Source organism: Topomyia yanbarensis, chromosome 2, assembly GCF_030247195.1.
Source record: "Topomyia yanbarensis strain Yona2022 chromosome 2, ASM3024719v1, whole genome shotgun sequence".
Lineage (NCBI taxonomy): Eukaryota > Metazoa > Arthropoda > Insecta > Diptera > Culicidae > Topomyia > Topomyia yanbarensis.
The window spans coordinates 406632017-406648793 of NC_080671.1; the positions used below are offsets into that span (position 1 = coordinate 406632017).

General features: G+C 38.5%; 2 protein-coding genes across 6 annotated transcripts in view; both read left to right on the forward strand.

Moving 5' to 3' along the window:
• LOC131685028 (furin-like protease 1) overlaps positions 1-16777 on the forward strand; it is a 755254-nt gene that overhangs the window by 116433 nt on the left and 622044 nt on the right. The window lies entirely within an intron of this gene.
• LOC131685030 (pupal cuticle protein C1B-like) lies at positions 12594-13168 on the forward strand. Its single transcript, XM_058968382.1, has 2 exons — positions 12594-12692; positions 12752-13168. The coding sequence occupies exons 1-2, from the start codon at positions 12678-12680 to the stop codon at positions 12980-12982; spliced, it is 246 nt and encodes an 81-aa protein (XP_058824365.1). The 5' UTR covers positions 12594-12677; the 3' UTR covers positions 12983-13168.

A 16777-nucleotide genomic window follows, 5' to 3' on the forward strand; every position in this document is an offset into this window, starting at 1 on the left:
CGCAAATCCAGTAAAGTCCGCCCGTGTTTTAGAAATAACTACAGAAGGTTGTTGTCAGACGCCTTAGTGATATTTTTTTTTTCGCAGACCCCATCTGGATTTAGTTTTGCAATACCAAATAGTATCAAAAAATTGGATCTTTCATCGAATTTGCGATATCACCTAATTTGGGTCCACTTGAGAAATTTTGACTCACCTACAAACCGCCGAAAACATCGTCAACTTACAGCAAATACAAGCATATCGTATCCCGTCGTATTGAACTCAATTCAAAATCACCCTACCCACCCACTTTGCAAATCTTCATGTGTACACCGTGCTGGCACCCGAAAAATTAATGCACGCTTTAACTATGTGCGAGTCAATGCCACCGCTCCCGAAAAATCCATAGTGTCTAACGCTTATTGTAGCATCCGAACGCTATTGCCATGATGCTGCTCGTTTGGCATGCGAGCATCGAATGATTCAAACGCACGCGGCACCTCTATCTATAACCTCGCCGTATTTGAGTGCGTCACTTAGGCGCTTCCTATTAACGGCTCTGCCTGAAATGGCCGTCTCGTTGATGGAAATTTTCCCTTTTTTCAGTTTTACCGATTTACAATAGACTACTAGTATCGCACAGATATTAAATTATCACCAATATTCAAGGTAAGCGTATCTGAAACGGCTGGTGGATAAATGATAAAAAATCCATCTAGTAATAGGGGAATAGTAAGCGTGCAAAACATACCTAGTTCGTTATTTTAGAGTTTAGAATGACACTTATCCCCAGATAGTGGAGTAAGACATTTTTAATGGCAAAAACAAAATTATTCATGAATTTGTTGCTGTTTAAATGTAGATTATAAATGTGTAAATTTAATATTGTGCAACAAATTATAAACGTTGTTGGTAGAATGTGAGAATAATCACTGACAAGCTTCTGGAATTGCCGAACCTGTTGCGGTTTATATAACATTTCATGGTAGTCTTTGATATAAACGGTAGATGATGTCAATATCATTATTTTAGTAAGTAAGGATATAAAGGGGGACTCCGTTGTAGAATAAAAAAATTTAGAGTGACAAATATATCTAAATGTTAGAATATTCAATTCTGCCCTAACGACTCTTAAGTGAAGCCGGAGCTTCAGTACGCAATATTACAAGACTCATTTTGAATAAACCTGCTACATCAACTATCATCAATTACTACTAGTTTAATCATCCATTTAATGCGGCCACCAAAAAAAATACATTTCATATTCTGTTGACAATTTTGTGGTGATCTCTAATAAAAAGTTGCTTTAGAATGTCCATTGCAATAAATCTTGATAGTCGTGAATCGAAGGAACCATTGGGGACTCATTGGCCATTTCTCATTTTTTACTCTCGATTTGTCTCTTTCACTTGCCTACGCGATATTATAAACGCGCTATCATACGCGACATAAAACATCCACGCGATGAGAAAAACGACACAGCAACATATAAACGCTAGAGTTTTTCGCGATAATAAAAACACGAATCGTACTCGTACGGGAGCTCCCACTCTAAGATTAGGAACTTATATACTTTAGCTCAGTGCTTCTCAACCTGGCGTCCGCGGACCCTTAGGGGTCGTGAAAAGGTTCCTGGGGGGTTCGCAAAGATGAATCTCTTTTCCAGTTGGATGTTGAAATTTATAGATTTTTCGCAACAGAAAGTGCAATTATTAAAAGTGAACTTAATCTCAAGGAAGTAACATACATACAGTTACACCACGTGAGAAACTGTGTACGAAGTTTAATAGAGCAGAAAGCTTCATTGTGAAGAACAACATGCAACACGCCATGACAACGTTGAAACAAAAATCCTTAAAATATAGATTACGATAAAATTGAAGTGTGCCTACACGACCTAGCGCCGGGAATTAGACCAGAGCACATTGAAAGATTTGTGACGAAATACGGTGAAGTGGAATGCGCTACAAAAGTTGCTTGAGGAAAAATTTTCCATGGTACTCACACTTTTGCCAAATAACCGTGCGCACCTACCCCGGTCAGATTCTTACGTGCCAGATTTGTAACCAGACGGCACATTACGGGAAACAATGCTCCAAAATCGCTAAGAAATATCAACCTACTAAAACGAACGTCGAAACAGTTTTCAACTATTTATAAAACACAATCAAGTGGTTAACGGATAACTGCGCTTTGTATTTCGTAACTAACTTCCTATCCCAACAATGAAAGAATAACGATTGGTCCAGTACCTCCAAACCAACAACCAGCGCAATAAATGCCGACAAAGATATTTACAGCAGTGACCCGTAAGAGCAAGATAGAAATAAGTACTCCCGACTACGAACATCATGAAAGTTGTACCGATCAAGATATGGGCGTGAATGATAACGCGCGAGAGATGCCAAGATGTTGTGGACAACACAGCAACTGCATCACCGTCAAGAAAAAAATTCTCAACACACAGCAGCAAACTGCATCCCCAAAATCCTACTGTCCGCAGTAACTTTGTGTTATTCTTTTATTTTTACATAATATAAAAATATGCTTCATGGCTCAGTTATGCTAAAGCATTGAGTCGTGTCAAATGTAACAAAAATAAATATTAAAATTGATGCTAAGCCGTGGAGGTCCGCAACAACCCAGTGTGATTTGGAAGTGGTGCGTGATACGAAAAAGGTTGACAACCGCTGCGCTAACTAATAAGTTTCACAGCGCCATGATTAGAGACTCCAGTGAGATGGGAGAGCTCACTTTTTTCCTTCATCTGAACCGTACACTAAAAATTGATCATCAGAAAGACGGCTTATGAGAGCATCTAAAATCCGCCGCGAATATGCAAAAGGCTACACTGTTATATGAACATATATCCAACCGCTAGTATACGCGAAAAACAAAACCAACGCTCATGCGGTCAAACACGTTAACATATAAACGCTTGTGTCTTTCGCTACAATACAAATATGGTCACGCATGCGAACATGTAATCGCGATTATCTGCGCACCCCCTCCGTTTCAGTGATCAAACGATGTTAGTACTAACGCATTTATGAACGCAGCATCAAGTTCGAGTATACCCACACTCCCGCGTATTCATAAATCGATCACGTCCGAAAGCCCCTACCTTCGGTCCTATCCACCTAGGCCTATACTTTCACTATTCATCTAAAAAAGAAAGATAAATAAATGGTTATGGATAAGACACAAGCTATCAAGCGATCACACCTACATTTATTATTATTTTTTAAAATTAAAAAAAATGATTTGCGCCTTTAAGGGTTAACCAGCTCATGTCAAATGTGGACGTTTCAAACGCAGCAACCTCTTTTATCATCGATTTACGATTAAATTATTTATGGAATTTGCCCCTAGTTTTGTTATAAGTTTTGTGCTCTCAACGAAAAAAGTGGTTACGTTCTTGTTAATGGAGAACAGGGCAGGAAATATTCGAACCGAACCTATGTTCGAATACTTTCAAAGCACGAAGCTTTGCGTTATTGGTTCGTATACACAAGCTTCGCATCACAATCGCTTACCATCGTAATTGCGGACATTTGGGCGATACTTTTGCATGCTCTTCGGCGAGGACAAATGAAGCTTCTTGTTCATTTCATTGATGTTCGGAAAGATATGTAAAAGCTTTTGCGTAGTTTTCGACGAACACGAGCTAAGCTCTTGGTTCGTGTGATCGATATTTTTGAAACATTTACATGGAGCTTCGAAACGATATTCGCGAACACAGAAAATAAGATTACCTCGAAGTATTTCAGAATCACGAACATCGAAAGATTATATCAATTTAGCATCGCGAGGGCCATCGTTAACATGTTCGCCGGACGATATTAGTTTTCTTTATTCAAATACCTACCTACTAGCTATGCAAAAAAAGTATATTCTAGACAGAGGCCTTGTATTAAGAATGGAATAGGTGAAAAATAATTGTGACAATGTGTAGCTTATGAATGCTGGGGTTAACTGAAAAGTGACGTAACAAGTTTATTTAAGATACCCTACTGATATATTACCAGTAGGGATAAAATCAAGATTTCGCTACAGGGCGGGGATAAATTTTCAAATGAAATAAATTAGGGCTAGAAAATGAAGTTAAATGCAATGTACACAACGTATTGAGTGGCTCGCTTATCTTAGTCATGTTCCTATAGTCACCTACCAGTTATGTCAGTTTCTTGAGGATAAAGATATCGATATCCATTCAAAGGAAAAAATCGATTATCAGTTAAATAAATAACGTCATGATGTGTATGATTAATCCTAGAAATAAATAGGGAATGTCAATAAACTCGACCATTCCCGATTCATATTTGGCAGTTCTGGTCGTTTTGTAAATCTTGTTTTCGACTAACAGTAAAACCATTTTGATTCAGAAGTATGTTTTAGAAGGGCGCATGTTTTTTCGTGCACTTATTTAAAAAAAACGCATTGAATCCATCTACCAGTGTGATGAGACATTTTTGCCTTTCTCATATAGAAAGGTTATGCAATCACTCTGAAAAACGTTAACCCAATCCCGGCCCGGAGGGCCGAGTGTCATATCCCATTCGACTCAGTTCGTCGAGATCGGAAAAAGTCTGTATGTGTGTGTGTATGTATGTATGTGTGTGTGTGCATGTGTGTGTATGTGTGTGTATGTGTGTGTGTATGTATGGCACATTTTTGCCTTTCTCATATAGAAAGGTTATGCAATCACTCTGAAAAACGTCAACCTAATCCTGGCCAAATTTTTTTTCGACTCTCATAAGGTTTCTGGATTTTAACAGGGGCGTAGTTGATTGTTTACGGAGAGGGGTTACACCCCCCCCCCCCTCTACTGTTCACTTCCCTCCTTTAAAAATCTCCTTAAATCACCCCTCAGACCACCTCCCCATCCAGCCCTCATACCCCTCCCTTTCAACCCCATCATCTTTAAACCACCACTATATCACAAAGCATACCAATTTAAGCTCGGGAGTCGTTCGTTCATGGGACTTTCGCCCTCCTCACATACCCATCCCCGCATGACAAAATGAGTTAGCAAGCAGATAACATTGATCTAATGCTGATTAGGCTAATGGAGTATTATATTTTTTTATTTCAAGTGTTTCACCGTCAACTCAAGTTCGTGGCTGGCATGCCATTGTGTATAAGTGCAAAGTGTACTAAGAATGTAATGGACATTTCCACAATTATGTTGAACATAAAAAGCCTCCGTGCCATAGTTTAGAGAAATGAGAAAGGCACAATTGCACCGCTAGGTGGATTAAAACAGGTTTTTATAACTGTTTTCGAATATTATATCGGTTGAGAACTTTTAGAACATGATATTTCGAGAAATTTTGAAAGTGAAATTCAATCAGTTGTAAAGTTATAGAAAATAGCCTTTTAAAATGAACGGACAATTGAATTATTACTAATACTTTATGAATACATTATCTAAGTTCTTTATTCAATGCAATATGTATGCAAAAAGTTAAAAACTGGATTTCCCTTGAGAACTGGGCCAAAAAATCGAAAAAAATGTGTTGGCGATCCGAGAACTAGAACAGAAATTGTAACTCTTGGACCTCTGAAGTGCATGCGTACAAAATGCTATAGTCTAATGTTTGTTTTCATTCATTTCATTTAATAATTTTCAGTTGAGCAATTCTGTCGTAAACTGCATTGTGGAGCGAGGGTCATAACTTCCTAAATTTAAGTGTTCCCATTAATTTAGTACACTCTCTTTAACATAAACTACTCTAACGAATGAACGAATGGGAGTAGGTTCGATAAATTTTGAAAGAAGCCGTTAAATCAACCACTTAAGGGATTACACCACCGCAAAATTAAAAAAAAAATCGAAATTGATCTTGATTGATTTTATTATTCCATATCAACATTTGAATAGGGCTAATAAGATTTGTGAACAAACTTTTGTTTTGCTGATTTCTCTTATGTGGTTTTTGTTTGAGGCGAAACTGAGTCAGTTTCTAACCCCAACTGCTGTCAAAATGTATGAACTGACAGCGGTTGGGGTTAGAACCTGACTCAGTTTCAGGTTCAAGCGAAGTCGCCATTAATTTGTTATCATTTCAACACAGAAAACATTTGAAATCGATTCTACCAAGGGCAAAGATGTTGATTCATGTGTATTTTTCATAAAATTCAACTCTGTAGCGGAAAAATGAGCGAAATAAGTTTGTTTACAAAAGTCTCATTAGCCCTTTTGAAGAATTACTATTGTATTGATCTAAAATATGGGTCTTCAATATAATATATCAAAATATGGAATGCGGCAAAAAGCGAATAATAATGGAAAGACAGTATTCGAAAAAGTTCGAGTTTAGAACGACTTTCATTCTACTTGGAGTTATTTATTTCGCTTCTCATTTTCCGAGATTTCCCTTACATAAAGCATTTCGGCTATAACTGAGTCAAAAAAAATACAGGGGGCCCTAAGTATTTCTTTCATTTATTTTTTATTAGTAAAAGTCAAATAAGGAAAGATTACATCATAAAGAAGATAAACCAAATTTTGTCCTTTTCAGAATTGTTTTTGGATTTCCAACAAAAAAAAAATCACTAGAACATTGTAAGTTTTTTGCGTTTCTCCATCAGTAATTAGTTAACAAATACAATACAAACAATTTGGAATATCCTTTTCATTATTTATAACAAAACACATGTACAGGAGTCAGGAAATAAATTTCATAAAAGTGGAACATGTAATAAGTTTAACACTTCATTTATTAAGTGAACAGATTCTGTCGAAAATGTTTGAAAATAAATATTTTGTCTCTTGTGATTAGGTAATCAACCAATAAACTTATAAAACAATATTATAAAAATCATTTGGAAGCTTTCCTCTTGGTTTGGTACAGGTGCCTGGAATGCAACATTATAATTCAACTAATGACAATAATAATGGATTCAAGTATGTAGGTACTAGGTTAATAAATTCATTTGGTAAAATTAAAAATAACGTTTAACACACAAATCATCGCATATTATTGAGTGAATATGACTAGCCGATTTAGGAATGTTGCGCAAGAACGTTAGAAATCGCAACAAGTTGAAAACAAAGGCCAATGGACTACGCCTAACTACCCCTCAGTGGATGCAAATAACTGAAGTTCGCCGTCTAACTGAACTCAGACGTCAGCTGTGAGATTCCATCCGAAAATTGTTCTTTTTAGGAAGAATTTGTTTTAGATAGGTAGATTATTAAGAAAATTTAATTTTATTAAAATTTGGGCGAAGAGAATTGATCAAAACTTTTGTACATTATATTGTATCATTTCATCCAAAAGAGTCATTTCACAAAAAAAATAAATTTCACGCTGAAACCCTTACCCCCTTAAACATACTTTATACATCTTCACCTAAACTCCTTGGCAGGGAAAATATACTCCGATTGAAGAAGAAAAGACGAGTTTGCAATCAAAGTAGCTAGTAAACATAATTGTATTCCGAAAAAAAGAATTTGAATTTCACTACCAATACGCTCATTCAAACTCGTGGCTCATAAATTGGTAAGGTATGCGACGCTCCTAATCCCTAAATCCTAAATTATAATCTTAAAATAATCCATTTTATTTATACTCAGAATAAGATTTACAGTTTATGCTTTTAAGACAGATAGTCACGTAGCGAACATGTTCGCGGTGGCCTCATGATGCTGATGCTTGAAGCGATATAAAACTTCGATGTTCGCGATTCTCAAATAAACGAGGTATTCGCTTTATATGTGTTCACCGAATATCGCTTCGAAACTCTGTGGAAATGTTCCAAAAACGCAAAAACCACGAGCCACGAGCTTACCTCGTGTTCGACGATGTGTGCTTCTAAGGTTAATGTGAACTTTTTCGAACATTGTAAAGAGCGAACTAGATGCGAAGCTCGCTTCGTCCGAGCAGAGATAAGTTTTACCCCTAAATGTTCGCAGCGATTGTGTCAAACTCATCGATTGCATGTGGTATGCTTGAGAAGGTGCTTCGTGTAGCTTCGAACAGCAATCAATTCATTTTTCGAACTTTTCCTGCCCTGATGGAGAATAATTGAAATATTCTCCGGATAACAGATTTTTATTCCAATTGGCCCCCGTTACTAGCACACAGCTGCACAAACTAATTATTACAGTCAGTCCACATAGCCGACCAAATCCTAATAATCATCATCTCTCCCGATGTTGAAATATAGTCTCCGGCTTCTGACAAGGTTGACCATCCAAAATCACAAATCTTTCTGTTCAAAATTTGCGGCTCGGTGCATGACATTAGTGGCAACCAAATCAGTGAGTTTCGGTCGGGTGTTTCAAAATTCGGTTTCTCGTTGTGTGTATTCCAACCAAATAAAAATAAATGCCTCTGCTAGTAGCACGTAACGACACAAACACACCGGCCGTGCAAGTCTCACAAATATTTCCTTCTCGGTGTTGTACAGCTATTTGAGAAGATGCTCCGTTCGCTCCAAACAGCTCAATACGAATGATAATGGAAACAAATCAGTAGCGGATCTATATCTAAAACTTTATCATTCACGTGTTCGGTTGGTACACCATATTGACGGCGCTGACCGAGATGAGCTGGCAATTTCTACCTTTTCAAGTAGTTTTTTTCTACCTTTTAAAGTAGTTTTTGAATGATTTTTCAAATCTAGTGATGGGCTTTTCTGAAAAATAAGATCGATTTTGCTACATCGATCTTTTTAATGCGAAAACATCGATGTTGTCAAACATCGAGCCGGGTAAAAACGATGCAAAAAATCGATTTTTAGAGGTAAAAAGATCGATTGTGGAAAAAATATCGTTTTTTTCCAATGGGAATTTTGAAAGAAAAATCTTACACAATTTTTTTTTATAAAAAGAGCCCCTATATTGAAAGGTATGTTAATCACGACAAAAAATATAATTAATTTCACTCGGCGGTAATTGGTTTTATAATTGGTCATACTAGAAATGCTCATAAAAGCCAAACCTGACGTTCTACAGAAAAACGCTTTTACGCAACATTGTCTTTCTACTTTCCGAAAAATAATATGCGGTCTCAGATTGCTCAAGTTGGTTTTTTTATCGAACAGTATTGTTCTTACTATAAATGTTGTGTTACCGTGCATGAAGTGACAAGTAATTTTTCAATGGTATTCTTATAAAATCTGAAAAGAAAAGGGCTCAAACATGAGCCTTGTGAGACATCTTTATAAGTAGTTCGAAATATACCACAATGCGTTGCGTTGCGTTGCGTTGCGTTGTGACGATGATTTTGGCGGATTGCACACTGACTTCATCATGTTTGACTGCTGATTATCTAATAAGAGTTGCTTAGGAAGTGGTAAGTAGGAATTCATACCAATCCGACCCATATTAAAACCTCAACAGCATGATAGCCATCATTGCCGGCCGCCCCCACCTCCATCGTTCACGGGGAAGGATAAAGGATAAGGTAGACAGGAAGTGTTGATGCTCCACCTACTTAACGGAAGGACGACGATTCATCAGACTCTTCCATAGGTGTCGCGGAGTTGGTGGTTTGGAAGGGTATCAGGTCTAGGATTCGCTCCAAGCAAACGATGCGACCTGTAAAGCATATTTTATTAGGTAGTTGTTTAGTTAGTCTTCGAGTGCACGATCACTCGAAAAAGAGATGATCTTGTTTAGTTTTTGGTTATTTTTAAACTCTGGGCAGCCGGCTACCGAGAGTATACTATGTTCCCTAAACAAAAACAATTTGAACTCCACACAGCCGATCGTGGGAGTATTGCCTGGAAAAGCTAATCTTATCTGCGTAATGGGCCGGATCACTATTTATTGCAACAGTATTTGGACAGAGCTCGCTACTTCTTCTCTACGATATATTTATTGGCTTGAAAACTACCAAGTGACAGCATATTATACTGGCAAAAATAGCGCGAGATGTTATAAATCAAGGAAAGTATTTCTTATTTTCCATATCGGATTGTTTGTGGAATACAAGTATACGAGCGATAATACCGAACACTGAAGGGAAATATAAAGGATTGTTAATCTGATGCACGGGCTTGTTAGCAATAACGGAGCTTTAAATTAGGTTCATAAAAACAGACGCGGCGAATTTTCAATACGTATTGAGCCGTGTTCATAGATACTAGTCAGATTAGTCGTATTGGGGCTAATTTCCGATCAACTATTCATTTTTACGGCAATGTTTTCTCGACTAGATCTGTTCGCACCCTCTCATTCTGTTCGCACCCTCTCATTCTGCGGTCTAAGGACCAAATGTCATCAATAGACTTAGAATCGCGTGGAGGCATGAGATAGGAAACTTGTAAGAATTTTGCTATCCCACCGTTTGACTACCAGAATGGATGGGAGAACAGTAATACTAGCAAATACCGACTACCATAAGAGCGGTGCAAATTTGAACGAGTGACGTAGAGTACTGCACTGAAAAAAGGACCAGGAGTGCGATTTTACGAAGTTTTAGCTTCCGATGGCCCTACATTTTCTGACAAAGTGAAGTTCTTGAATGTTGAGATTTTTATTACTGTTTAGAAAAGCAAAAGTATCATAAAGCTAGTGTCAGGCCTTCATGAGACCTCAAGAAGTCACTTTTGGAGGTATTCGTAAATGTAGATTTGTCGGTAGACGGTTCCAAATATAATAGAAAAATACCTAATTTAACACAACTACAGATCACTTGCAACATAAAAAGCTTTTTGTGAAATTCGACAGCTCCATCTTAGGCCAATTCAATAAATTTCCTGCATGAAAGTTTCCATTTTTTAAAAACGGTTTTTAAGCCAAAGCTTTGGAAGTTAAACCTTGGCGTGGAAGTGCCGGTATATTAATATATTCTGTTACTTAGTGTAGAATTAGATTTCGTCATTTACGGCTAATATACAACCGCCAGAAGAAACTTAAAACGTTGGTACACAATCAAGAAAGGCGAATCAGAAAAGGTATATGTCAGTGATTCACTAAATACAGACTGGAAAGAGGGTAATATGGAAAACCTTAAGGTCCGCCCAGATTAAGTCTTCGGTACGGAACAAAACCTCGGCCTAGGAACTCCTAGCATGTTGTTAGTCGCCTCTTACGACATGGGAGCAGTTCCCAGAGGTTCTATTCTTGGTTGAAATAGTGCAAAAAGATTTCAGCCCGCCGGACACCACACGGCTTAGTAGTTCGAAATATACCACAATGTTTGAAAAAATGATTTTTTTTTCTGATAAAAAAGTACAAATAGTCTTTATCGATAGGTGAACGACGAACGTCCGTTATTTTCAAATGTCTCTGAGAACATCAATTGACACCGATTCAAAGGCATCCTTAGTATCTATGAATACAGATAGCGTTCACTCTTTGCGAACCTAGGATAGTTGAAAGGCAAGATAAACTGAATTCTACAGAGTAAATTACATCACTAATTTGGAATACTAGAAAACAGTATCGGCCAATACGAATTGTGGTCGAAAATTAATTTTCCCGTTTTTTGTCGACAATCAATTTAACTTCTCTCCTGGTATTCGGGAAACATGCGTGATATCTTCAGTCGCTTCTTTAACAGATAGAACTTGGTTTTGTCTGGCTTCAGGACATTATGGTTTTATAACAGGATTCCAGCTGAGAATCTCATCATTAAAAGTGAACGAAGACCTAGCCATAGCTTCTGTGTAAAGTTAAAAAACTTAATTCGAATTAATTCAAACATTCCTCGCTCTCCTTAGTTATTGTTAAATCCTGTAAAAAACTCAGCACTGTCGACGGAAACATATAATTGCGTGGACTAAGTTATTAGGACTTTAATTCACTTCTTCGGAATAAAGCTAGTGCCATATCGGCCTAAAAATTTAAAAAGATATCCTATTTTTTAATAAATTACCCACTCGGAAGTATTCGACAAATTTTGTCCATTATTTATACTAAATATAATGCAATACTAGGGACAGAACGTCGTATAATATAACAGCAGAAGAGCTATTTAAAATTCAGCAGCACTTCCGGACCAAACTTTACCAGAATGCTGATGCAATTCGAAACTACATCACACCTCATCAAACTAATGAAATCGTATGTGAAACGTACCCACCTGGGCAAATTCAATTACAAATCATGTTCCATTGTTCCGAACTAAATTATTCCGGACTATTTTGCGCCAACGATTCCCTCCCCAGGTGGGGTCAATTCTCGCCAATGCCAATGAACCAGCCGCCCGATTCAATTCGTAGCAACAAAACGCGTGACAACTTGCTCTATTATCAGCGCCGGCGGTCACGTGCTGTCCCGTTCGATGCTCTACCCAGTCACCCGGTGCACTGGACCGACCGGGCAAACCAACAACGTCGATAAATGCTAATTTCGAGCCAAATTTCGTTTCGTGCCCTGTTTCGTTTCAAGTGCGCATCTAATCGAATTGCAATGTGCGCCTTCTCATTCGGTCCGGCGGCGGCCAGTATTGTACCGAATTGCTATTCCGATTGTCACCCATTCATTGACCATTCGCTGACCGGTTCAATTAGGAAGGGGTGGTAATTGGATCGGTCGTGTGGCCATCTGCCACTAGTGGACTGGCCCGATCGGATCGATGTCGTCGTCGTCGGCAAGGTCAAGGATTTTTTCATCGATTCTATAACCAAACTCCAACCGGGGGTGGTTTAAGGAGCTATAAAACTGTGTGCCAATCGTTGCAAAAGACACAGTTTGTCATCTGAAACCAAAGCGAAAAAAATATTCAAATCTCAGCATGTTTGCCAAAGTGGTAAGTTCTGGCAGACCAAAACTGCGAATCGGTCCTAAACCTGTTCATAACATTCACAGATCTTCTTCGCCGTTCTGGCCATCGCCTGTGTAGCCGCGAAGCCGTTCGCTCCGCTAGCCTACTCGGCAGCACCGTTCGTAGCGGCACCAGCAGTGGCCGCCGCCTATTCTGCTCCACTAGCCTACTCAGCAGCTTACACAGCCGCCAGTCCGTATGCCGCCTTCGCTGCCTATCCGTATGCCGCTGGCTACGCATACTCAGCTCTCCCCTACACTTCACTGGTGATCTGAAGTAAACTGGATGAGCATCAGCGAGCAAACCACTCTCTTCCCCCAGGAGGAGCATCCGTCGTTACCTTCCAAATGATCTCGTAAGCCTGATTTTCGTGTTCTGTTTTTTCTGTCCCAAAAAAGTTCTCGGTTTTGTGACTGCGGTCTAGGATCGATCTGGTTAAACAAAAGAATAAATTTACATAACTTTGCAACATAATCGATTGCGTTTAGTCAACATCATCATCATCACCATTATCGAATTAATCTTAGAATGTCTGGTTGCTCGATGTTGGGTTGCCAGTCTCCTTGTGCTACTCAAGGGTCTCTTCCACACGTCTTTACTGAATATAACTTTAGTTGATCGCTCTTCCGGCATTCGCGCTACATGTCTAGCACACTGTAGGCTGCTTTATCGGTTAGATCATGATTCATACATCTACCCCGTTCTCTATTGTGTAGACAAGCAATGAACGCGCTTTATGGCAATACTTCAAGCAGCAAGGAGTATCTGCGATTTGTATGGAGCTGATTTTGCGTGCGTTCGTGAGCTACGGGAATTTAGTTGACTAAGCAGACTGTAGAATGTTACATTTCGTAGCCCTGTACACGCCTATTTACCCTTGTGATTGACATCCTTATCTTGTCTCACTACTGTTCTACCGTAACCCATTCCATGTGGAAATCAATACCGTTCGGACTGCCTCGTTCTCTACTAGTTTCTGGGTTTCACTGCTCTTTTGATGCGAAGCCAAGAAACATGTGAGATCTTGTTATGATCTATTTTTTGCATACCAGATATTCGTATGTGAAACCATAGATTAGAGAGTACATCACCCTGCCCCAATCCATATAACGTCAGAAATGAGTCGGACATATCTCGGACTTTTTGACGCTAGATTTTGACTCACCCAGCGTCATCCGAAGCAGCTTAATAAGTATTGTCATTGGGGAGCATAATCTACTACAGTTCGTTTCGATTAACTGAATCGTACGCTGCCTTGAAATCCACAAAAATCCACAATCTCCAAGCTATATTCCTGAGATGTATTAAGTGTTTATAACAGGTTAAACATCTAATCTGCTGGATCGCCTTTCTCGAAAACCGCTTTGGTATTCGTTCACAAAGAATTCAGCCAACGGATACAAATCACGGCAGAACACATTTAAAGCGGTGTATAGGTTTGTTATGCCTCAATAGTTATAAAACTCGACATTGGCCCTTCTTATAGATAGGGCATAAGAGGCCAAACCGATGGCATCTCTTCTTCCACCCAGATCATTCCGATTACGCAGTGGATTGCTACGTACCTGCTGTCACTCCCGGCTTTCAGAAGTTCGGTGGGGATTCCGTCCTTTCAAACACCTTTATCGTTTTTCAGCACTTTTATAACCTTTTGTACGTCGTCTAGCATGGGTGCATCCACTCCTTATCTATCATCCTAAATACTTATTATTCTATCTGTGTTACTCCCCATTTACTAGTTTACCCGTGGGACTCTAACGGTTTTCTAGAACTTTCACGCATCGTTCCGGGAAATGTTTCCTTCTGCTTTCGCGTGTACGTTTCTGTCACACCCACGTTTGCTACGCATATGAAGTCCTTTTCAAGGTTGATATCAGTTCATCATAAGGTTCCGTGTCCTAACGTATATAGCCGCTGCAAGCATTCGGTTCCTAGCCTAATTTTTCTCCTCTTTCGCATTTTAATACTAAACATCCAATTGGTCATTGTGCGTGTTTTATCCAACACTTATGATGTGGCTGTGATAAAGCATCACAGCACAAATATAATTCCAGTATACCGTGTTTATCATATCGTTTCGAAGATGGCCTCGATTTTGTCAGCTTCATATGAAAATACGTTTTATAGGCTGTAGCAAACGAACCAAGACAACTTTGAGTAAATCCTGTCTATAGCATACTTTTCTCATCCTAAAGATGCAAAAATAAAAAAAAAACATTTTTTTTTAAATTTTGCGCTGAGGAAAATGTCGCCGTCGGATTAAGCAAAAAGTATTTAAACAGTTTCAGTGTATTAAAAAGAAAGAAAAAAAAGTTTGTCCCGATTTTGTCACCATTTTGTCAGCCTAAAATACACCAAGGGACTGACGTTAACACATGGTAATCTGGTCTCATAGTTACTTATCGTTGTGTGAGGATAAGGAGTGCCTTGACGATGAGTGAGGAATGATGGAGTAGGGAACCATCCGAACTTCGATTTCCTCGCCAGCAAGGCATTCTGCGTACCTCATGATGTGCTAGGGAATAGAGAATAGAGAATAGAAAAAAAAAGATTAGAGAATAGAGAGTAGAGAGTTGACAATAGAGAATAGAAAATAGGGAACAGAGAATAAAAAAATAGAGAAAAATGGAATAGTTCAAAGAAAACTTTATTGATATTTTGACATTTCTTGATGAAATATTTGAATTTTTTTGATGCGCGACAAAAATATAATTTTAAAATTGTCGCGGACAACAATTTCCAAAAAAACTGGCTAAATCTACGCTCTAGTTCAGCCATAACTGGAACCATGAAATATCCAGGTGTCCATTGCATCCTAATCGGTTGGATATCTTCATTTTAGCCAACAGATTTTTGACACATTTTCAAACAATTTCAAAAGTTTGTTACACTTTGCGCCTAGTAAATTAAATGATGCTATTGAGTAAGTCATGCCCATATTCTACTCATGGCTAATAAGGCGTCTAATATACGATTTGCACAGCACGTTTGGGATACTCATGTTCTGATCCTAATCGTATACGCCTTTTTTGCAACGAATTGCATATGGGTGTGGCTTGCGGGAAAAAAAAATTCAAATATAGAATGAGCTTCGTCTGAAAAGATGATTTTTTGGCGTTAATTTTACAGGCAAAATTCCCAAATTTGAAGTCGTCATTCAAGGGTTTCTTTTTGCATCATGAAACTGTTATGGAAACTGGAACAATTTAAAAAATACGATCATATGTCAACTCCACTGTCATATAAAAAATCGATAAATTGATTAAAAACGTTAAAGACATTTTTTCCCCAAGCTGCTTTCATTGCGTAATTATACCGTGCACTATTAACGTTGTACTGCGCCCAGTTAAAAACTTTACTAGTATGACCAAAACTATTTAGTTTTAACAGATTTTTTGCTTTCATTTCACACAATTTTCAAAAAAAATCGAAGAAATTCGTCATTTTGACCTATTAGCATTTAACATTCTCCTATTTGACAGTTTTCACGACACCACCCGCGTTACGGCTTGGTAAGGTCAACTTTCGTGTCAGTTAGTCACTTAAGTTTGTCTGACATGTTGATGGTCACATCCTTTTGCGTTTTGGTTATGAATCGGCAGGCAGACTCGGTTGATTATTAGAGTAGGGAGTATGTATGGTATACCCGCTAGCAGAGTCTAGCAGAAGATGTCTAAGTTTGCCATAGAAAACATGATTTGGCAGGCAATTTGCTCGTGTGGAAAGTGGTGCATACCGTTTGTGACAACCTGAATGGTCAACCTGTCAATATTTGAAAGAATGCCGCAAAAAGCGTCTACTCCCACTGCTGAGGTCTCACGATTGCCCCACGCTTTGTTGGTCAGCTCCGTGTCATTACTCGAAGAGATGCTCTGGAGTGGTTCAAGTCTAAGGAGGTCAATTTCGTGCTAAACATCTTAACCCCCCGAAGGTAATGGTGGTCAATTGGACAACTAGAAGATTGGTTTAGAGCACATGATGTGTTTTCATAAACCGATTGTCAAACTTTTTTCGTTTCAAAGTTATGAGAACTTTTGCATCTTCAAATATCATCTTCGTTTAGGGCACTT